Raw genomic sequence first — 24,964 nt, 5'->3', positions numbered from 1 at the left:
CGCTTACGTTTACACACATTAATTTTTTGCAATTCTCTTGTTAAATCATGCCTATTGTAATACTCAAATATATTCTATCCTTTATAGCTTCTGGATTTGATGCAATGAGATATATTACTAATATATTAGTATATATTAGCAATTTAGATGAATACTAGAACATGCATTTTTTTTCTTATCGAGAAACAATTAAAACTATGTTAATGCAGATTATTGCTCAATCTGCGTTCAGTTTGGTACTTGCTAGAAATACATCACAAATGGCTTTATGTATCTTGTTAAATGAATAAACGAGAAAACTTTTAACCAAACCAGGCATTTTTTTCTCTGTTAGGTACAAAGCAGTATAACAGCAAAGTTTAACACAAAACAGAGTTCTTTTGTTGTTTATCTTTCCATCCTTCTGAAGCACGTGCTGCAATTTGTGAATGGCAGGGCAGAGAGGGAGAGGGTAGGACAGTCGAACCTTGCACAATTACTTTTTTTTTGTTTGTTACGCAAGTGCAACAATACGGGCTAGAACTCCTGATACATACACTGAGAGGATTGTTTCAGGACATCTGACAATAGGTGAACTTCCACCAAGTGAAATCTAAATAGATAGAAGGAAGTCCCAAGAGCCCTAATGGTAGGTAAAGTGTGAACACACAGCATTCCACAAAGTTAACAGCCTTTAAACTACATGAAAAAAGTTCCCAAAGTAACATTTGAACAATCTTCACCTATTTGCACTTGATATGAGGTAGGTGAACATTTCTTTATGCACAAAAATACAAAATGAGAAATATGCAAAAGATGAGCAAAGCCCACTGAACTATAGATACCTGCAACTAATACAGATTAAAGTCATACAGATTAAATTCCTCCCTTCTGAAAATAGGCATGATGCAAGCTCATGCTGCCAGATGACGTCAAAACACACTGTAGGAGCTCTCAAAGCACTGTGCCTGACTTGAGTATGTGACTTGTCACAGCCACATGGCTATTCCATTGCTCTTTGCATGGAGACAGTATGCTACTCCAAGATGATCATGCTGCAGATGGTCTCAGGGGAGGCTGAAGTATTCGTTGTTGGGCAAACCAACATAGCTGTTATTTGCATGTCCTGCAGGGAGAGCACATGGGGCTCATGCCACTTACAAATGGGGAGTAAAAGTCAGATTTTGTTCCCTCTTCAGCTGAGAGCTGCACAAGGGCCACCCATTGGTTCCCAGAACAAAACAGGAACAAGCAAACTGAGGAGATGTAGAAGAATGAAGTGGGCATTGTCAGCTCCTGAAATGTCAAATCCAGAGTTATGGGGATTACATGTGTCACCACATGACTGAGGTCTTGAGAAACAGAAGCCAAATGATAAGAGGAAAAAAAAAAACCAACAGAAAGGCTGTAGGATATATAGGAAAGCAAGGATCTTTTTAGGAAGAACTAACAACAGTACTTTCCTCCTCTCACTTTGGAAGAAAAGTAAGAGAAAAGATACAAAGATCTCTTTTGCTAATACTGCCACTTTTCTTTATTCTTGTTCAAGAGCTTACGGTATAAAGTACATCTCACTGGGTCCTAACTTGCAGGTCCTCTGGTCTCCAGTGAGAGATTTTCCTTCTTGATGACCTTGTCAGAAGACACAAAGATGAAGCTTATGTTTTGTTAGGGTCTGATGAAGGCTGGAGAGGAAGGAAGAATGGCTTCTGCCTGAATTTATCACAGTAAGACTATGCTCACCGGTGACAACAAAATGAAGTTGGTACTCACAGTATTAATCTATTGACAGTACAATCAGTCACACTGGCTTTTTCATCCCCTCACCACAGTAACATCTGGGTATGTCCTTGAACGCTCTTTGGACTTGACATCTTTTTACATGGGCTCAGGTCCTCTGCTAATTTCTTTAGCTTTGGTTGTTTGACAAATAGCTGAATTCTCCCAAATACCACCTCCTTGTAGTACCAAAACAACAACGGCATTCGCATCTCCTGCAAATCTTGATAACAAACACTCTTCTTCCATAAATGAATGGAAGAATTTTAAATGCTGGTGCTTCAGTTATCATCAGTGGGTACTTCAGCTAATCTGCTTCATGATGAAAAGGTACTGCTGCGTTTTTCCTTGCAAACAAGAATGGAGGCAGTACCACTGGGCATTGCTCAGCTGCCTCAGCCACCTTACTTTTTTCCATTCCTCCTTCAAAAAACAAGCTCATTATGCCTGAATCTTTCTCACAAGATTTTGCAAAGGTTTCAGTTTGTCAATCAGCTGTTAATATTTCACAGGCAACTTCTTGAGTGCTGCTGAGTGCTACATTAGTGATCTAAATACTTGTTGCAATTAGGTCACAGATATTTCAACCTTGTTTACAATTCTGAAAGACCATAAGTGACAGGAGAAAATAGCCACAGCCTTGTAAGTGGTAGAGTCTGCATCCTGACACTAGAGCCAGTTATTCTGAAGCTTTGCAGAAACTAGCCTGCAGTGTAAGAACAAAATAAGAAAAACACCGAGATTTCGGGGAAGGAATAATAATAAAAAAAGTAAATTTGCAAGTAAATCCCTTCATTTCTTGTAGTCTGTTGTTCTTTATTGTGGGTTTGTTCCTTTTTCCAAATCAGATCACTGTAGAAATGTAGAGGCAACTTTAAGAGTTCCAGGAGCATTTGCAACCCCCAAAACACCTGATAACAAAAGCCCACAAATCCAGTTCAATGAACTACTAGTAAAAACAGGACCAAAGGTGGAATAAAACAGACAAGGGCAATCAGAAGGACACTCAAAGAGACTGATGACAATTCAGTGTTCTGTTTTTAGCTTTCCCAACCAGCTTTTCTGAAGGAGTTATGTTAGTATCAGGTAACACTAAGAGGATACTGCTATATACAAATTTCATTTTCAATCATGTGCTCCCTTAAACATCGTACAAGCATAGTAGTGGATGTTTGTAAAAATATGAAGAAATAAAATCATTTAGGCCATAGACTTGATTCCATATCACATTTCATTGTTACAGTACAGCAAACAAGAGATTTTTTACTCTTAACTGCTGTAACTCTTCATTATTACTGCCAAGTCTGTTGACAAATAACATATAGAAGGTGTTTCTGCTATATTTACACTGCTAATAATTCACTGATAACATATTCCATCCTAGCAATGCCTCTTCTCATGCACACACTTTCCAGATGACATAAATTTTTCTGTTGTAGTTAAAGCCACATCAGTATTTAAAGCAACTTTACCTTTCCATTGGTTACATATGCAGTGGAAATCACGCCAAGAACACAACATTTTACCTGGTGAGGTACGGAAGCGACACTGTCCAGTCATTGGATCATACTCCTGATTTTCATCAGAGCACAGGCACAGGAAAGAACCGTCGACATTTTCACAGAGGGCTTCACCACATACTCCACTCAGCATTTCACATTCATTTACATCTGGGGAAAAAAAATTCAAAATATAAATCAATTCAGACCCTTTTCTGACAGTTTGTTGTTCTTTCTGCTGTATCTGTGCCAGGATTGTCTGCCAGATTACAAATGGGATCTCTGGGGAAGGAGTAAAAACTCAGTAATATCTAAGAGGATTTAAAAAAAAAAAGTAGTCAGTCCTTTTAAATAAAAGACCCCCAAACCCACAGTATGGTTGGTAGGCTATTGGTGCTGAGGAGTTGCTGCTTCTAGACCAGAGGATTGGCTTTCATTTCTTTCAGGCTTTTTGGGGTTTCTTTCTCATTTTTAAGTATTTGCTTTTCTTTGTACCCTTCTTAATTTATTTTCTTAACTTTCTTTACTACCAAACTTCCACTGAACTCAAGGAGCAAAATAAGTAGGTTTCGGTGTGATTCAGGCTGCGCTATAAAAGAGAATTCCTTTTTCTTCTCAAAATCCCAGTTTCCTTGTGAACGTCCACTAAACAGTGAACTTCCCAGCCTCACTGCCACCACATGCCTCTCACACGAACGGCCTCACAGGCTGCTCTAGAACCCAGAAAAGTTACACCCAGGCCACATGGGAACCCCCTGCCGAACACTGCAAATTTCCGCCTCCCAAAAAAACCCACGTATTTTTTAACTGGGATTCCATATACCTGCTAACTAGTCTACCCTGAAATGCTTTTTTTAATTGATGGGAGAGTTGTCTGCAGTTACCAAATACTGTAACTTTACTCCTTGTTCAGTTGCTAAAGTTTACTCTTGAAAATCTACTTTGTCTCTAACGACAGAATCTGAAAATTATAATTTGTGTATCATGATTGAGAAATTTCTGTAATTGAATGTGGTCTAAAGCACAACTTGTGAGTAATGTTTTATCTTCTTTTTACCTCTTATCCAGTCAGAGTAACAATCTAGTCATATGACTAATGTTGATTTTTCTGTATCTTTATATAAATATGCATTTTTAACTTACAGTTTTCTCAGCACTTTTAAAATGTAATTAAGACTTTTATTTATGTTCTTGCTGGATTCCTAAGCAATTAGGCTTCTTTGGGGAACATTATCTGGCCAGGAACTAAAGAGACTCACCTTTTCCTAAAATTTGTTTGGTAGATAACTGGAATAAAAATTCATAGGAGTATTTTATATTAGATAGTGCATATAAGGAAAAGAACTAAGACATTATTTTATGGTGCAGCATCACTTCACTGGCAACTCAAAATTAAATGTAGTTTTATGCCAGCTTTTGCTTTCTTCTTTTTTTTTTTCTTTCTATGCTTTGTTTCCATCCATGAAGTCACCGTATGCAAAAATATACATTGGTACGTTAAAAACTAAGTGCTAAATGGCATAAAGAGTTTTGTCATAAAACTATGAAAATATATGAGAAGACTTAATATATTTAATTTATATTAATTAAACATACATACAAAAACTTTTGTAAAAACTTCTAAACTTCTCCTCTCTGTTTGGTATTCCCTTTAGGTCTCTTTTCCTGGTAAACGTGTTTCATCCTGTGTCTGGCTTGAAGAAATTGCTTAATGAATACCTTTCCTTGATCTTGTGTTAATTTTGTATTAGCAACTTGTGCTGTCCCAGGTGGTTCTCAGGTTTGACCATCACTATTAACCGCAGATCTGGCAACTTACTGCTCACATGAGAAATGTGCACTATTTACACATCTAAAAAAATCTCACATCTTTTCACGGTGATAGGTGCCTTTCCTGGATCTTGAAGCCAGTGTTAAACTCTGTTCAAACAGGGAGGTGTACCACCTAATTCAGACCGGCTGTATCACAGACCAGACATTAATTCCTGTAGGGGGTAGTACAGAGTTCTGGTTATTCTGCTAAGAGATTAAACAGATGTTGCATTTCAGTAAGGCTAAGGGATTAAATTCAATCTATCATGATTTGTATTTGTGAATGGTCCTGCCATGCAGAAATAGTAGGTCTTCTTGGGTTCTGGGTTTTTTTTAAAGAGATAAAATGAGTGGCTCAGCTTATTTGCTGTTTGTTTTCATTCAATCCTAGTAACAGGTTCCCATTAAATGGATACACAGTTCAGTTTTCATGGGGCACAAAATTCAGTAAGTAAAGCACAGGTCAACATTATTTTACTCGTAAGTGGTATCACTTTAACAAAAAATTGACTGAAAACAAGAATGTTCTTTCGAAGAAATGCATTTTGCTCGTATGCCCTTTTTGCTCTCTAGAACCTTGCAGGAATGGCTACTTGCTCCTAAGAACTCACCTGTACACCCTTGCCCATCCTGTGGGTCCTGATAGCCTTGGTAACAGAGGCAGCGGTAGGAGCCATCCATATTTTCACAGAACCCATGACTGCCACATATTGTGCCATTCACGCATTCATCCACATCTACAAGGAAGAATTATGACATCAGACAGTGTGACAGTCAAAGGCAGACATTCATGAAGAGCGCAGAAAAACAACACACGGGCCATTTTTGCAAACAGATGCAGTGATGTCCCTCTGTACGTTGGGAAGGAAAACACAAAGGGTAACGCACAAAAATTTAATGTAAGCACACATACAATGTATGTTTCAGTGCTATCTTCGCTCGAAATATTTTATGTCAGACAACGGTTTTGGTCAACTGTCAGCCACCTGTTTCACCAAATCTGCTGCGTACCACAAAGACATAGTTAAAATCTGGCCATCTCTCTGACTTACAGATTCTTCCAGTGTAGCATTATACAGTCAACAACATGCGTGAAACTGAGCCCACCGTGCCTAGAGCAAGAGCTCAAGGGAATGGCTGCATCCATTGTGCAGAAATGCTGCACAGATCTTGTTCTGGCTCTCAGAAATGATCTCAGAAGATCATTTCATGATGTATGTGTAAGTGGTAGTATCTGTGGACTGAGCCTTCTGTCTTTAATCCTGGGAGTTTACACACCTGAATAACCTTACTCAGGTAGACAAAGTAATTACAATGCCTGCATGCTTTCTGTACTGGCTCTTTCATTTGTAGTTCCTATTTGTGGTTTACAAGTGGCCTTACAAGTTAAGAGTCACTTGAACGAGGAAGTCTGTTCTTTCACTCAGCTGCCCATCAAACTATAATGAAGCAGAGCTGCTTGTGGCAGAACACGGCTCATTTTTGTAAGTATTACAAGTGCTAGTAATGTATTATTTTTATCTTCACTCAATGCAAGACCTAAACACAAAGTCCTGACCATCTGTGGTCATTAAAGATGTCATGGTGTGTTTTTCAGGAGAAAGAACCTGGGAATCTGCCAGGATACTAGAATTCATACTTTCTGCCTTCTAAGTTCCTCTGCAGCTTTAAACAGATAAATTATTGCTATATTTCTTTCCTAGAAACTACTACGACTGTTAAATAAGATTTCTGTCCACTTGAAATTTAGCTTCTGCACCGTGCTTCAGGGCTAATTACATTTTAGATGATGAATAAAGGGATTCACTTTTGATTTGTCTACTATTGTTAATTCTGCACATTAGAGTAGATCTTCCTGTGATGGAGCCTACCACCATTCTACCTCCAGTGAAGGTCTTGGGCACTAAAGAACTGGTGAACTGAAGGGTTGGTGGGACTGAATCCTCCACTGCCACAGAGAGGGCTTCTTTTAACAGGTGAGCAGCACTGCTGCTTCGTGTCTTTTTGAAAGGAGAGACTAGGGCTGAAACATAGTCCTGTCTACTCTTCAGGCTCTTCACAGCTGTGTCAAAGGCCTAGAAAAGTCAGCAAAGATGCACCTTGTTCTTTTCCTGACAGTGCTCACTAAGCAAGGACTTTCAAAGTTTGTTTTATGCTCAGCTGAAAGGGCATTTTTATATTTTTGAACCACGTAGTCACAGCTCCTCAAGCTATCAAAATCTGAGTAGCACATCATTACCACCCTCACATAACAGGTTACCTGTTATGCTGCCTCCTTGCTCCCCAAGCACTCAAATTCATCCACACATACTTTTGTCTGTCTCAGAGAAAGGATTTTTTAAGGTCTTGAAAACCAGCTTTTCCTACGTGCTGTGACTTGGGTTTGAACAGGTTTAGAATCACATATAGGAATTTTTTTTTAAGACCAGAAGAGACTATCTGCAACCTCTTAAATAGGTTAAAACACTGCCTCTGGCAACCTTCAGCTAAAATACAAAACTCATGCAAAAGACTGCATTCACTGAAATCTAGGAGACATACGTGAACATAAGTGATAATTACAAAAAAAGTACTAGCAGATAGAACTGGCAGAGTAATTTATTTGGTTTGTTGGTTTTGTCAATAAAGGTTTTAATGGTCTCTATATCTTGATCTAGTAAACAAAGGGAAAATATTGAAGGAATTTATCTTAGAAAGGGTTATTTGTATTTCGCAAAGAATACAACTCTTACTCTCAAGGAGTGTAAGTACAAAAATCTGGGTGGTTTCTGCACACTGAACTTATTGAAATCTGCCAAAAACCCTCCCCAGTATAATTAATTCAGCAAGAATAAGCAACATATCTGTATTAAAGACATTGTCAAAGGTGAAAGGTCACATATTACCTTTGTCCCCTTTCCTCTTCCAGTCACCACAATGACAGAATTATAAAAAGATGCATATAAAGTTATTGGGAGGAAGAAGATAAATTCTTTATGATTGTGTTCTTCTGGTCCCTCCCTCTTGCTGATGTGCACTATACCTGCATAACATATTTTAATTTTCTCATGTGATCAATACTCTATCTCTTATTCAGAAAATCCTGTTAAGAAAAGGAATTCAAAATGAATGGATTGACAACCAGGAATTTAAGCCAACAGACAATAACGCAGTGTTTGTATTTTCAGGGGCCAACTATCGTTTAATAACATAAGTTCCCGAGCCACAGGACAGTTACTCTGTAAAAAGCCTATGAGAAAAAACTTTAACCGGGGATATTAGAATTAGCTAAATTACAGTATTTCTCTCACCTAGTAACTAAATGTCAAAGGAAACAAGGGCATGGATCACACAGCTGGTTCTCCAAAGGTGACTAAGGTCATTGACAAAAAAACTGCAGAAACAAAACTTGTGATTGTAGCAAGTCTCCTAATTTAGTACATAATATAGCTAGAGAAGATGGTTTTGTTTTAAAAAAGTACTCAGTCTGAACATGACCACGTCTTTCAGTGTATGGGAAATTACAGAGAAGGTGCAAGCATCAAATATTTTTCCTTGTCTAGACAGCTCACTTAAAGGACTCCTGTTATACAGTCAGAGAGGGCATTTGTTTCTTTAATCACTCTGTAAAGCGTTAGGCTTGTAATTGGTAATTCTTTTGCTACATGGAGAAAAAGCAAGGGGAAAAACTAAATATGAAACTAATATATCCTATGTCTGTTCAGTGACTAAAGCAGTTCTTTGTAATTATGACCTGTTTTAGAATCTATGACTCAGTGCTGCCTGCTTTAATCAAAACTCCTTTGATCTTACATCATCAGGATCTAAAGAAAGGCAAAACATGTGTGCGGTCAAGCATACTCCTAATTCAGCTCAGAACTGTGTTCCTGTCTTCTGCCAACCTGAACAAGATGAAGGCATACTTACCCTCAGACATGATATTTACATCTCACTGAAACCTACTTACATGGCCAAGTGTCTGGAAGGGGAACTGTTTCCTAGGACAGTTCTGTACAGTGCTTAGGGGAACAGAGCTCCGATTCTGCGACTTCCATGGCTGCCCATAACACCATACATTAAATGACCATCATGAGAAAGTCAGAAAAATGAATATTTGAGTACAGACTTTAGCCATCTAGAAGCAATAACTCTGGATGGTCACTCCAACACTGTGATGATGTGGTAAGAAAGAGATTCTTGTTTCTCCTAACTGCTCTAGCCAGCATTTAGGTAAGAAGTAGTTGATGTCCTAAAACATCAGGCTGGTGAAGTCTGTGATCACTCACTGTGAAACAAGAGGGTAGCTTACAGAGGCACACTCTGCAGATGCATACTTTAGTCTACATTTGGCAGCAGCCTTGAGCTTGCTTCCTTCAGTATTAAACCAGAGATTTGGCGAAGCTGTGAAGTTATAGTAGCAGGTGTTTTGCCTGTGTTAATTTCATGCGTGTGAAGCATAAAATTTACTCCAGGTAACAGATAATACTCTGCCCCAAAAGGACATAGAAAAAAATGCCCCCAAAATGGAGATTTACCATACCCTTTTCCTAAAGCTGCCTTGTCTTTCCTATACAAGGGCAGAACTACAGTTGTGATGTGCAGTTTCAACAAATATCTACTCTCTTAAACTGTCTTTGGTGGCAGAGGTAACAGCTATGCACTCTTCACAGCTCTACTCTTTGTTTCCCTGGTTTTCAGACTTCTTATGTATGAAGTCATCTGAAATGATGGACAATGCAGCATTTTTGTGCACAGATTTGTAAATTATTCCTTCATCACAGAATGATTTGTGGATGCCCTGTGCAAGTATCCAAAAGGCTCAGATGGGTGACTTATTCAGTTGACAAGAAAAGGAGAACAAGGTACAAGAGAGTAGGTGAGGCGAAAGGAAGCAGCAGAGGTTGGAGAGCTCTGGTGGTATGTGGAAGCTTTTTTGGAGTGCCTCTTGAGGCAGGCAGTGAAGCTCAGAGCTTGGAGCAGAGGGAGGGAAAAGTGAGGAAGCCACATATGAGATTGGACAGGGAGGCAGAGGAGGTGCTTAGGGTATTGACTTAAGCATCAGAGAACATCTAACTTGAGTCTTTGCCAGCATAGTTAACTACCAGGCAACTGGGTAAGGCACTGCCTTACAGTGGTCTCTTACCCCAGAGAGCTCAACAGGGAGCTAAGGAGTGCTCCCAGAGCCTGGGGCCAGGTGGCAGTGGAATGTCACTGCTACAACAGAAGTTTGTATACTCCTTGGAAGACGACATAGCCTCCACAGATGTTTAGTTTACTTTGGCCAACGGCCTTAAAAACTCCGTATCAGAACTGAATGGGGTTCTTAAACACTTTCTGTTGTTGTTTCTGACTTTTCAAAAAAAAGAGTCAAACTCATACCAAAATAGTCTGGAGGTATGGAAAATCTGCTCCGCAGGTACAGAGAGGTGTCTGAATCCAGTCGAATTTCCTCAGGTGCTTTCTCTGATGGTATAAACAGTTATTCTCACTCACTTAACTAGAAATAAATTCACAGAGGCACCCAGTGTAAAGAACAGTAGTTCCTGCAGCTGGAAGCCACATCCTTTCGCAGTACCTGGAATGTCGCACGTTCCTTTTGCTTCTGATCCTTTTGTTTCATCTCGCCTTTTCGCATGAAGGTGACACCACTACAAATGTTAACACTGACATCATCTGTGCTCCCTTCAAATGAGTTTTTTCAGCTCTAGAATTGTTTTTATTAAAATGACAGAATGGAGCAACTAATTGTGGTAGAAAGGAGTGCTGCTGCTTCAGAAGACTAGAAGTACCCTTGCTTTGCCAAGTTATTAAAATACTTTTCCAAGTACTGAATATAAAGTCTGATCTGTATTCCACACACACCAGCAATTACTTCTGAAGCAACTGGTTTTGTACTTACTTTATTTTTCATTAAAAAGTTCCAAAATTCTCAGTCTTGGGAATAAGATCTTCTGATTTCATCTTTCTCTACTTAGTAAGAGTTTGGCTTTTTTGTTCTAATAGAGATTAATTTTGTACTACTTCATCATATGTGATGATAACCCTTCCCTGGGAACTGCGCTACTTCACTAACCGTCAGAGATCCAGACAGAGGATCATTGTTTCTGGTACATCCCCTGAAATTAGAGGCCACCAACCTCTTTTTTCTTTTGTTTAAGTTGTGTTTCTATTAAGTTCTGTCTTTTTTTTTTTAATTTCTGAGAGTTTGATTTTACAAGATTAGTAAGTGTTCTAACTTTGGTTTGGAATAAAGTATTTGGTTTCAACTAAGAGCAGGCTGCATTCTTTTCTGACCCCTTTTTTTTTTTAGCTATGCTCAACAGTGAGGCAAAACACCTGCTACTACTTTTCTTGCAGAGAAATTAAAGATATTTAACCATATCCTTCCTAAACACTGTGTGAAATATATACAAGCTGCCAAAAGAGTCCATGAACATAGTTTGGAATTATCCCCATTACTTGAAATCACAAAATACTGCCTTGTTCCTCAATCACTGGCGTTATTCAGATCTGCTCTCTAGCCTACACAAATAGTGTGTTTGATGCCATGCTGTATCTAAATATACAACACTCAGTCCCTTAGATCAGCATAATAGTATTCTTGCCAGTAGTGTATTTCATTTCATTAGATATTATATTACTAACTATATGGCAGCTCAAATAATAATGCTGTAATGCTGTTTTTCCTCTGGGAGAAGTAGGGGGAGTGGATGCAACAGTCAGAAGTTTCAACACATCTCCTCCTCTGAAGAACCTTTTCACTCTCCCTAAGTCAACGATGAGAAGAGCTGGCCCATGAGAACCAATCACATACGGATTTACTGGCCTATTATTCGGGACAGAGAACAGCTTGCTTACTACTTGGATGCTTGAGATTCACTACCCATAGGTTTTAACACCAAGCTGTAATATCCTCAGTCCTCATCCTCTTCATGCATACCGCATACCATGTAAACCTACTACTATATCCTATATACACTACCATGTAATTTTTTCCCCTTCTGAACTTTTCGCACAAGACTTCTTGCCTTGAACAGTCCTCTCATTCATAAGAACAGACATTTTTCATCCTAGGATTAGGGTTTTTATTTCCTGGCAGCATCACTAACTACAGAAAGCCACATAACTTCTTGGTATCATTGAGCACAAGTCTCCTGTTTCAAGTTTAGGCAGAGTAGCATCACTAGCAAGCGTGTGCATTACAACCGTATATGAAAAATACCCATATAAATACCTGTATGCATACCTGCATACACTTAGGAAGAATAAGCTGGCTTTAGCACTGTAAAGATCTAATTATTGCTATTTATTCTGTTTCTGCCACTTCAAAATGCCTGAGGTTCTATCATACACAGCATTTTACTACAATTTCTCCTTGGAGTTACTTCTCTTGTATGGATACTTCATCATAATTTTTTTTTTTTTTAAAAAAACAAACAACCCTGTCTTGACAAGTGAGGTTCTGTTGTCTCACACACACACCAATGAGAACATTCAGGCAGCTCAGTCTTGCTGCTAATGCACTGAAGAAGTTCTAAATCAAACAATCCTAAATATTTATGGTAGGAAGGTCTTACCCACTGAAACTTATCAGAAGCATGAGTCCCAAACTCACTTCACACACATTTTTATATATTTATTCCTTCCACCCTTGCTATAAGACAGAAATAATTTCCCATTTATGAACAGTTTTTCGTATTGTTACAGCTGTCCACCAGTTTCATAGACCTTAACATAAGAATATCATTCCCTCCTTTGCCATCATTTGCCATAGTTAGGTTAGTAGTCCTGCTTTTTCACTCAATTCTTTTACTCAAAATACAATCCAATGTTAAGATAGCAAAGTTATTAAAAATGAAGAAAAATGAACCACAGCTCGTAACAAACACCAACTCCATTATGTTGCTCCATTATGTTTGCAGATTTCCTATTATACTCCTTACGATTCAAACAGCAACGTAAGCACATGGTACATTTAAGAGAAAAAAGAACAAAGGGCCCTTAGGTAGCAGATTGCAGAGTTAGTAGTGGTTTTGGGGTGTTAGACCCAAACTGACTACTTCTCTCAGCCAACTAATAACAGCAAATCAATGAAAACGCATTATTGTAACTTGTCTCACCTTCACATGTTCGGCCATCTGCAGACACAGAAAAGCCCCGCTCACATATACACTGGTAAGACCCATCAGTGTTTAGACACTCCCCATGAGGTGAACAGAGGTCAGATCTCTCACATTCATTGACATCTGAAAACACAGATTAACAGCTTTGCAAATCATCATACCCTTAACGTTAAGCCTACATTCAATTAGTCTTAAAAGCAGCTTTTATTTCCAACAGCTATGTAAACAGCGCTCATTTTTCAGAGTGTCCAAATCTTCTGGGATCATTCTTAACTCTATATGGGCACGAGTGTGTTCTACTGCATGACACTCTCGCTATATCACTCTCTGTGATGAGGAGCAGCAGTTAAAACCGTTTTGCGAGATATCAGTATAAGCTCCATACTAGCCAACATTTCTTCTCTGTTAACGGAATTCTCAGGTGGCTCCATCTCAACGCTTTTTGATTGTTGCATGCTGGTCAACTTTTGCATCTGACTCCATATGAGCGGGTCTGGAGCTGCGTCTTTTCCAGTACGCTGATTTTATATAATTTAAAAACAAATGCTCTTTTTTTGCTGATGGAGAATGGGAGAGTCTGTTGTCCTTGCCTTTTTTTTTTTTTAAACCTAGAAAGCATTTTTCAAACACTGCCATTCAAATTTGTGAATCTGAAAAAAAGCACTTCTTTGTGACTGATGTCCCAACAACACCTGCCATCAGAACTTAAGGACTGAATTAATTCATTAAGGTGGCACCACTTTCACAGGAATTACCACTCACACTGTAATTACACTTTTGTATTTTGCTTTACAAAAACTTCTTAAGAAGTTTTCAGGACCATGCCCAGATCAAAAGCAAATTTACAAACACAGTTTACATATGTGGCTCATTCATCCATCATCACAGATACCAGAAGTTTTTTTAACAGCGTCCTTCGTTGCTTACATTCTGGCCATTACGGCTACACAAAATGCATCAAAGCAGAGAGTAATTTTGATAGACTAGAGAAATTGTGATTTCATTACCATCATTTCAAGACCATGACATCCATTATAGAATTTTCTTTAGATACAGACTGATTGTCTGTCTGTAAATGTTCTAGGCCAGTGTCCTGAAGTCATGGCACATGGGCAGAAAGAACAGAGGCCGCTCAGGAAAGTGTAGTATCTGTATGAGGTGCACAGGTAAAAGTCAGTGCGCTGTGCTTCATGCAACACCTACATATATTAAGTCTTTTCTGAATTCATAGTAAACGCGGACCAATGACGTACTTCCTAAGCTCTCTGAAAGTCGGGTAAGGTGGGAGATCAGCAATGACAAAGGCAGTATGGTACCTTCTCAGGACCCACACTGTTCTCAAGACTAGGCTGTCATTTTCTTAAAACTGCCTGAAAAATACTGGGAATCATGCCAGCTGATTACCTAAGATAGAAGACATCTTAAAAGACAGGAAAACAAAATCAACGATGTTAAGGAAACAGAATATAATGTCTGAAAGAGCAAACTGCACAATTTCTAATGTTTTGTAATCTTTTCATCTTTGATTCTTAACAAAAACCATATTCCTAATTTCTAGTCAAGTCCAAATTCAACTTGCAGACACTGCATTCTGTGATATTTTTGCCAATTTAATTAACAGCTCTCTACGTTTGATTGTGGTTTCCTTTGAATGCAGTAAGGTTATGATCGAGTCACCTCTCATTTTTATCTTCAACAAAATAAACAGTTCTAAAGGATTCAGTCCTTTTGCCCCCCGGCCATCAGCTTTTTTTGGGTTCATCTGAACTGACTCACCTCAGCTGATCAGCATCCATTTTGAACTGTGGGCACCAGAATGTCAGTGTACCACAATGTGCCAACAGCAGTTGTATCAGTTCAAAATAGAGGTAAACAAACCTTGCTTACTCCTGTTGAATATGCTGATTTTTCATTCTAGAGAGTGCAACTGGTCACAGGCTTGCACTGGAATTTCATATTCAGCTGTCTCTGATCCCTAAATCCTTCTCAGTGACTGTGTCCCAGAATGCAGTCCGCTATCCTACAAGCATGACTGAGATTCTTTCTCCAGTATAGAACTGGATATATTGAAACACATACTGTTTGTTCATAGCCAGCATACCACGTGATTAAGATCTCTCTACACTAGTGGCCTATTATCTAGATCTTTTACCATGCCCTAGTATCTCCAGATAAATTCTCTCAAAAATGTTATGTTTTTTCTTGCTGCTACAGAACTCTGATAGAACTAACTTTCAGTCATTTAAAAGTGTCTCAGTTTGGCTGCTGCTTAAAATATTTTGAAGGTACTGCTGAAATGTAAAGAGGCCATCATTTACGATACAAGTACTGCTACTTTTGTCCAGTACAAAACACAGGACAAGAAAACATACTAAAGATTTCCATCTCTGACAGATAAAAATTCTACTATTGCACCATGCAACAGCTTAACAACACAGTATTCACCACAGTAAAATAAGTCTAACCATACTTAATTCTGCTAGCCAAAGATTTTCCCTTATGTTCTTTAGCTGTGTTCAGTTTTTGCTATTCTACCTTGTCAGTATTCACTGTTTCAACTCTTCCTTTCTTCCATTCGTTTTGATATTGATCTGGCTATTTTTCAAGCAGTTTCACTCCCCTCTACAGCAAGTTACTTTTCAGTATTGGTTGTCTTCTTTCTCACATGTAGCGCTCTCACCTCAAATGATTTCCAATTTTCACTCGCATTTTTCTGTTAAAAATACCGTCTATACTGTCTGTCCCTTAGTTGGCTCCTATGTGCTTTCAGTGTTGTTACATTAATCCATTTAATAGACAATGCTTATATACTATTGCTTTACATAGCAGAGTGAAGAGAATAGAGTGGTATCAAAGCTGGCATTGATTTACACTAGTGATTGATTCTCTTATCTTCTAAAGTAAGGTCTAATACAGCACTTCTGCATGTTAAATGAAAACATTTTCTGAATTAGAAAGCAGTCACAGAGAATATTCAGAACTTTTGCAGGGACTTTCTGTCGGTTACTCAAGATCTTCGACACAGATCAGCTGGAATACAGTCTCTTAGCTCAACTGTAAACTGCGCAGAAGAGAGCAGCCAAAGCAAAGTCCAGTCTCCTGGTCCTCCAATCATTTAGAGCAAGAACACTCTATCGCTTTCCAGCTCTAATACCATGGTTCTTGTCTTATAAAAACAGATGACAAAAGGGAGTCATGAGGCATACCTGGGAGTTGTGCCAACATGGAGTTGGGGTTGTTCAGAACTAAAACCTGGGGAGTGTTTTTCTGGGTTTGGCAATGCTGACTCAGCCTCGGTAACACATTTCCTTCATCCCCACCCTTCCTCCACAAAGCACTGCAAGTGTTTTAGAGGTGAGAAGGTTTATCTAATGTGTCTTGACAGTAACTATACTGTTTCTGTTACACCACTGATTCACTATCATAGAAGGTTCTGTCAAAATAAGTGTTTCCAAAATTTGGGAAAATGCAGCACTGTATCTCTGTTAGTTTTAATATAGATTCTCTTTCAAGTTATGAAGGCTGAGATTTCAGTCTCTTCTAAATAATGTCTTAGCATATATTTACACAGAACTATATAAAATGAGAAGAGTAAGAAAGTACTACAAATGATAAATAAACCGAGTTTCTATTCCTTAGCATTATTCACAAGTTATGCTTACAAACTTGCATGTTTATAATACTGATCCAGGCATTTTTTTTACAGCTATTTCATACCTTGACATCCCCTATTTGCTATCTGCTGGAAGCCATCTGGACAAGTGCATTTGTAAGATCCATCAGTATTCATGCAGCTTCCTCCAAGGCAAACATCACTGTCTTGAAGGCATTCATCAACATCTGAAATAAAAATGCAACTGAATTATTAGATGATATAAAAACTGATGTAACTTTTAACAGTAATATTTTGATACCAAGATAACAACCTGAAGTTACAATGCCCTCTAAGAACTGTATGCACGTGTGGAAGTCAATTTTACTACACTTCAGTATGTCCTTTTAATTTCCCTTTCATCATATCATCAAACTTCTTGTATTTCTAGAGAGTTTTAAAATTCAAGTTTGTACGTCGTTTACTCCTAGCAAGTATGTCTAACACGTGCCACCTGCATCTCTCATGAAAGCTGTCATACCAGGTCTTTATACCGCTATGCTGGGTTTGTTTTTGGCCAGGTTTTGGTACTAGAAGGAGGTGGCTGCTGGCTTGTGTTTGGTGTGGTTTTGGTAGCGGGGGAAGGGACTGAGAAGCTTCATAAAAAAAGCTCCCCTGGGTGAAATTCAGCCCTGCCTCTGGCCAAGGCTGAGCCAGTCAGCGCCTCTGGGAATAAATATACTTAAGAAGGGAAACCTCATCTACGAGACAGCAGGCTGTGTGCATCCCATGGAGATACCCATGCTGGAGCACGGTCCTTGCAGTCCTCAGACATCACTGGTGGAGAAAGGTTCCTGAAAGCGGCCATGACTCTAAGGAAGACCTGCACTGGGGTGGTTCATCACTAGAAGAACTGCTGCTCATGGAGGACACCCATGCTAGTTGGAGCAGTTCATGGAGGGCTGTCTCACACGGGAGGGATGCCACATTGCCATAGGGAAGGACTCTAAGGTGTGTTTCCCTTGAAGAGGGAAGAGTGGCATAAGTAATATGGATCAAACTGGGACTGGCCGCGACACCCATCCCCCTGCACCATGTGTGTGTGGGAGGCAGTAGCAAAGCCGGGCCTGGGAAAGTGGGGAGGAGTGTGTGTGGGAAGATGTATTTAAGGTCCTGTTGTTTTTCTCTGCTGTTGTCCTACTCTAATTGGATCGGTGATTTGGTAGTGTTTTTGTTGTTTAAATTAAATTGATTTTGTTTCACCAAGTCAAGTCTGTCTTTTGCCCGTGACCATAACAGCTGAAGTGAGCCCTCCCTGTCCTTTGTCTTGACCCTGAAGTCTTTTGTTGTATTCTCCCCTTTTGGACTGACAGAGCGACTGCATGGTGCTTGGTTGTCAGCTGGGTTTAAACCATGACAGCCACTCTCCAGCCTACTAAAATGGTGACTGTAGCGTCACAGTAATGCAGTTGAAAAGAAATCCAAGCAGCTGTACATTTAGAAGACAGACACAAAAAATGTCTATTAATGTAAATTTGTAGTTTGCAATAGCATCTTTGGCCATGTTTAGACCACTACATGGAGATCCCTTAGCTGGAAGTGACCCAACTCAGACATCCCCCAGAGCGTGGGCAAGTCCAAGCACAGCTGATGTGTCATATCAGTCAAGACACACATGTGGAGACTACTCTCAAAACCACATGGACAGGAGGCTTGTGGGACCGGGACCGCACTGTGCATACTGCTGTGCTAACAGTCGCTTTTTCATGCATTACGTCCATTTTGCAGGTTGGCAGCTTGGTCACAGAGCTGAATAGCTGCATTTGCACAGTGCTGCACCGAAGCTATAAATCCAGCTCCAGAGAGAGGGCACACACAGCCTAGCTCCCAGCTGCCTATAGGCCACATTCCCTCAAGCATCAAGCCTCAGGCCTATAGACTCTGCCCTAGCGTCTTGACATTCATGGGATAAACATGCCAACTGACCCAGAGCAGGGCAAGTTTCAGGATACAAATTAGATACAAAGGGATCACGTACTTCAAGAACAGGACACCAGCACTGTTTCTACCCAAAGCTTTTTTTTTTTCATTGTCTTTCAAACGGCTTAAATGCAGCTCAGTGGAGGAAACAGTGCAGAGCTATTGTGGGTACAGTACTAACTCAGCAAATGCCTACATTCCAGTGATATTACACTGTTTTGTTTCATTACAGATCACGATGCATTTGAGGACTGTGCCTCTTACGTTTTAAAAACAAACACAAAATAAGAGTCACATAAGCGAAGCATCTCATAAGCAACTTTCCCGCGCCTTTGCAGTGCCCCACCTCGTAATTCACTGAGTCTATTACTCTGATAATGCAGATAACTGTTTTTCAAAGGAAACTATCAAAGACTTTCCAGTGCCTTTGATTATTCTGATTTCTTAAGCATGGATTTTAGCTGATTAGAATTGTAACTTTTTCCTGCATCACAGAAATGATTAACAACTGTAATTAACAAAGAGGACATGACCTCATTTCTACAGTTATGTCTAGAAAGCCCGCACTATGTCAGAGTGCAACTATCCTTGGGACTTAATCTATTTGATAAAAAATAAGAATCAGGAATAGCTTCCTTACACAAATGAATGTTACTGCAGATAAAGCTGCACTTAATGCTGACAACGTTGTGACCTTTTGATAACCATATGCTTTATAATCACTTTCAATGGAGAAATAAATTCTGATTTATTTAAAACAGAAATAAGTTTGACTAGGAAATGGGAAAAAATTAACAACTCCCTTGTGCTGAGTTAATGCCACATGGCACAACCTGAGGGCATTTTTAGCCAAATTCAGTCAATATGCAGTATTTTCTGTAGAGAATGCAAACTCCCTTTCTCTGATGCAACACTTCCCAGGTCCGGTGGCTGCTGCACAAGAATCTCCAGGAAGATCAGAGACAGTAACTCATGCTTGGGTTGTGCAGTGCGTTTTACTACCCTTTAAGACATGCATGTCTAGAACAGCAGTAAGAAGCTGCATCTTCCATGGCGTCAGCAGCTACAGAAAGCACACCTGAGACTGGAAAGCTTTGATGTGCTAACATGACATGTATGGTGAGACCCTAGAGAGAGTTTTTCTCCCCCTAGGGTGAGGTAAGGAAGCAACTGAGGTACAATCTTCTGGAGCTCGCTTATAAGTAATCTCACATGCTCGAGGTGACCATGAGTAGACCTATCAGTTATATATCTGATGGTATATAGCCAACAATGGAGAAGAGAGAGTATCTCTGAAATAATTAGTTAGAAAAAAATCTCTGCCAATTACTGGACAATTAAACTGTTCTACTTGAGAGAACACAGAATATTTCTGTTTTCTGTAACACAGCATTTCTCGCTACGTTTACTGTACATCTTTCACCTCTTTTGTTTTTACAAGCTCAGCACATAGACTGCCTTCTGAGACAGTGAAAGCTGTGGGGTCCAGCAGATCCCCGTGGAGCTCACCTTTTACTACATATTTTCTCCTGCCAGTGTGTATGTGGAATTGGGGTGGCTGGCTACAGGTTCCCAAAACCAGCTGGAGAAGAAGTTTTAACCTAGCAAGCTTCCATGAGAATAGTGTATTGTTGCCAGAAGCTTTTGTAATACAGAACCTCTGTGTCAGAATCTGAGCAACAAGGTCTGGAAAGGCTTAATTGTTTTTCATAATAATGTCAACTGTTCTTCCAATCTTACTGTTTGAAACACATGTGCTGATTTCTCATATGTGGAAAGATGACAGGGACTATTTCTAAGAATCCATTAAATATGAGGCTGTGTAGATAGGTACTGTTCAATGGCTGACAGTAAAGTATAGAGAAAGAGAAGCAACACATCTTTCTACCCCATTCTCAAAAGACTTTGCTCCTAGAGCTGAAATACTCGAGATCTTATGGAAAAAAAATTCACCTGTAGCTTAAGTCCACAAGCTTACCTTCACACTGATCTCCAGTAGATGATAATGTGTAGCCTTGGCTACAAATACATCTGAAAGATCCGTCTGTGTTCCTGCAGTGTCCATTTGTACAGAGTGATTGGTGCTGGCATTCGTCTACATCTGTAGCAGAAGAAATGGTGAAAACATAACACATCTGAAAATACCAATTACTAATCAGGTGGTGCAATAAGCAATTCTGAACAAACCAGCAAAGCACAGTGTCACTATCCAGTACTGCTTCTTTTGATCTTATGTGTTAACAAATGCAGACAGTCAAAATAATACATAACAATATACGAAATTGCGGATCAGCTGTTTTCCTCGAGATGAGTGCATTCAGCATTCTCTCCTGCAGCATCAACATATATCTCAGTGCACAAATGGGTACACAAAGACATACAAATATACACGCATGACGCTTAAGAGCTGCTTTTTTTTCTTTTATATATGGCAAAGGTAACAAGCCAGATGCGCCAGTGATTCAGCAAAACGCACAAAATACTTTCCAGCAGGATCACCACCTCTTAACAAGGTGTGGTTTCAGATGCACACGGACAGCTTGTTCCCTTATTAGGTTGCACCTTAAGGCTCCTTTAAATACTTGCCTTGTAACAGTATTAATCCTCTAAGTATGGGGAAATGTCTCTGCTTCCACAACCACTGCTAATCCCTCAGTGCTTCAGTTCTCATAAACTGAGGTCAGCCTGAGTTAACACATGGACTTGAACTTCAAACTTAAGTTTCCCTGTGAAAAACTCAAAATATTGGAGGGGAGCGGCACTTGGAATTCAGAACATAGCACTTACCTTGTTTGAGCTAGGAAGCCTGTTTTCCCTCTCTTCTTTATAAAATGCTTGTTAAGGAACAGTAATTAAATTGATATGGTAAGTTCTTAGTTGTCTCTAGGACTTAGGACTAGACCAGTCCTGATGGGAATTTTAGATGTGGAAGAAATGTGGAATCTGACACTTTGTAGGTACAGGTACTGTTCTTAGAAATATCACACCAAACTCCCTAAATGTTCTCCTTGAAATGCAGACACGCCAATGCAGGCATCAGCTCAGTGTTAACTGACACTTCTGGGTTCCAAGAGGGTGCCATCTGGGTTTTTTAATTCCACTCACCCATACAAAAGAAAAAAAAGAAGACAGAAAGAAAAGCAATAAAGGCAGCAGAAGCCATTGTCTCCAAATCTCCAAAACGACAGAAGTGCCAAGGATTTTGCAGAAGTTCCAGTTTAGCAATATATCACTACCCGTTCTTGATTTGCTTTATAACAAATGTTAAAATCTACAATGTGAAGCCACAAAATGGAAATACATATTCTTACTTTTTTGGTTATTTAGCTTCAGTGATGTGCATTTGTTGTTTCTCCATTAAAAGGAATACGATTAGATGAAAAATATTATCTAAAAGGTAAGTGCAACCTTATGAACTCTAAACATAAGCTTTCCTACCTTCACACTGATTCTCTGATGCAGAGAGTTTGAAACCTTGGCCACAAATACATCTGAAAGACCCCTCTGTATTTTCACAACGTCCATTTGTACAGAGATTGCCATATTGACACTCATCTACATCTGTGAATACAAAGAAAGGATAAGCGTAGAATTAACTTGGGTACAACCATCTTTCAGCTGAGCTTGGGAATTTATTCAAATTCTCCCATAAGCACCGCTGTATCAGTCTTCCTGTATATTCTACCCTGACAATTCAGACTTAAAAAAGGTTTTGAACTTGAGCTGTCTTGTGCTCAAACACTCAACTATACTTGGAGCCCACATGATTAAAACAAAGCTTTCATCGCAGTACTTCAAGGACTGCAGTTTAGGCTAACAAACCTTTTTTCTTTCTGTTTTTAAATAGGGATTGAGCTATGAACTAACTGTGTCCTCATCCTACTTACTTGAATAAGATTATTTTACCCATAATTATCCCACAGTAGCTTAAACAAGTGCAGCTTTATATAGAATCACAGAGTGACTGGAAAAGACCTTCAAGATCATTTAGACCAACCATTCACCCTGTACTGCCAGGGTTCCTAAGCCATGTCCATCAGCACCACATCTACACGTCTTTTAAAAATTTCCAGGGATGGGGACTCCACCATTGCCCTGGGCAGCCTGTTCCACTGATTCACAACCCTCTCTGTAAGAAAATTTTCACTTACTTATCTCCAAGCTACTTGAAAACAAATCCTGCAATATTGTTTCTGATTTTTGGATGGGATTGAAAGATCAAGAGACTTCCCCATAAAGTCAGCAGAAATGCCTGGAACAGAACCTAAATTTTCTGAGATGAAGTCCAGAGCTGTAACTGATTGTACTGAAGCTCCCTACAGCAGGGCTAGAAGTATATGGATCTGCTGACCTCTGTATTAGTTTCGAAATCTTCTAATGGAGTCCCAAATAAGCTGAGTATTGTTAGTTACCCACATAGCTGCAAAATCCACCACAGGGATAACCATGAGGATGAGGCCATCTAGAAAGTTTTGTGAACCTGATTTTTTTCCAGTTACTCATCCACACACAGAATTGTGCTTCAGATTCACATACTACTACATTATCTTTCTACACCATGATATCTCACTTTATTTGAATGGGCAAATGTGGAGAGACAAAGATAAAAAAAAACCTAAAAAAAAATTTCAAATAGTCCCTGTATGACACAAATGCATTGAAGGACCTGGGACAGTGGCAATTTCAAGACAATGATGGGGCAGGTTGTACAGGTGCCATTTTTAATTTCTTCCAATATGCATCACAAATTGGATATTCCCACCTAAACTGCAATTAAATGTATTTTACATACATTTGAACTGAACTGTTTGACTTGCCCTTATTAAACAAAAGCAGCTAGACTCCTGGCTTTAAATCCCAGAGATTACAATATCAATAGCATCACAGAACAGTAGAATTGTTACACTTGACTGTGGTATAAAGTGCAGGCAGAGGAATGAGGTGAGATTAAAAAAAAAAAAATAATACTGAAAACAGCATTAGGGAAAACACCAGAGCTGCAACTGACCCAAACGAACAGCAGAAACAAATGAATTTATGAAACAATGAACTTAAATATCTCTCATAGATAACTTGGGAAGCATTTTCCTTTCCAGTGTATTTAAATTGTACCATTTTACAAAAGATTTAGGAGAAACTGTCTGCACTACATTTTCTAAACTGCGTATGGCTCATTTCCAACATGATGTAAGTCTAAGGATAAACAGAAAATGAAGACTGTCCACATCACTAATGATGTGAGCGAGATGTCTCGGCTTTGAAGATTTCATAAAACAAAGGAAAAAGGGAAACTACATTCAATAACAAGGAAAGAAGTATCAGCATTTGGGACCCAAGACTCATCCCCTGCAACACTTAAGTTCTATTTGTAAATCTGAGCAGAGAAGTAACTTCTTTTCTCTCATTCTGCTTCTACTAACTTGGTTAGCAAGAATGAAACAAGTGAAAGTTACGCCATGGCATTTTCAACCAGGCTATTTTCATAAATAGGTACAGGAATCAAACTTGATTTCCTCACGCAGACTGAGAACATAAAGTAAAGTCAAAAATCTTGTATTTTCAATTATTATTGAATGGAATGGGGACCCAGGGCACCAGGCTGTCATCAGGTTGTAACATTGATGGAATAGGAAATACAGCATCTTGTAAGAAGTACTGTAACCGGAGATACAAAGAGTAGTTAACATACCATGGCACTGTCCATTCCAGCCTCTGAATCCCGCTCTGCAAGGAATGCACTGGTAAGAGCCAGGAGCATTAATGCACTGTGCATCTGGACAAGTAGTTGGAGTTAGGCATTCATCAATATCTTCAAAAAAGACGACAAAAGGAAATACTGGTCAAAAAACCATAACACAACATTGAACAATAAACTAATCTGGTTATTCTGACTGTGCTCATGTTATACTAATACATTTAAAAAGTTGACAACTCATCTGTTAAGAGAGCCAAGAAGGAACAAGTTTGCACAGATTTGTACCAGTGAAGGAGCACCTCTGAGAAATAAATTAGATCACAGTACTGCAACTGAATCTGAACTTTCTATTACACCGCGAATCTTTGATAGGCCCTCCATACAGCACACCAGATTTTTGGCTTTGATAGCTAAGAATAGCTTTGCTTATGTCAACCCTCTACCATGCTGAAGTTTCCTGAGGGTCTTCCTATAGTCATTATCAAGAGACTTTGGAAGTGCACTGAAACAACAATAAAACTGTAAC

At 39.2% G+C, this 24,964-nt stretch overlaps 1 protein-coding gene across 5 annotated transcripts in view; it reads right to left on the bottom strand.

Annotated features, from left to right (window-relative positions):
• LTBP1 (latent transforming growth factor beta binding protein 1) overlaps positions 1-24,964 on the bottom strand; it is a 101,580-nt gene that overhangs the window by 28,361 nt on the left and 48,255 nt on the right. For 2 of the 5 annotated variants that reach the window (XM_010146072.1, XM_010146074.1), the window contains exons 14-22: positions 24,344-24,552; positions 22,857-22,870; positions 22,429-22,442; positions 22,182-22,304; positions 20,722-20,844; positions 16,889-17,011; positions 13,169-13,294; positions 5,681-5,806; positions 3,285-3,428 (exon numbers count right to left, since the gene is read on the bottom strand). In XM_010146072.1, coding sequence (XP_010144374.1) covers positions 3,285-3,428; positions 5,681-5,806; positions 13,169-13,294; positions 16,889-17,011; positions 20,722-20,844; positions 22,182-22,304; positions 22,429-22,442; positions 22,857-22,870; positions 24,344-24,552 — 1,002 coding nt within the window. The remainder of the gene's footprint in view (positions 1-3,284; positions 3,429-5,680; positions 5,807-13,168; positions 13,295-16,888; positions 17,012-20,721; positions 20,845-22,181; positions 22,305-22,428; positions 22,443-22,856; positions 22,871-24,343; positions 24,553-24,964) is intronic. The other 3 variants (XM_010146073.1, XM_010146075.1, XM_010146071.1) reach the window with 2 other exon arrangements.

Source organism: Buceros rhinoceros, unplaced genomic scaffold, assembly GCF_000710305.1.
Source record: "Buceros rhinoceros silvestris isolate BGI_N320 unplaced genomic scaffold, ASM71030v1 scaffold3602, whole genome shotgun sequence".
In the NCBI taxonomy this organism is placed as follows: domain Eukaryota; kingdom Metazoa; phylum Chordata; class Aves; order Bucerotiformes; family Bucerotidae; genus Buceros; species Buceros rhinoceros.
Note: the sequence above shows the minus strand (reverse complement) of the source record. Positions and strands in the feature narration are given on the sequence as shown.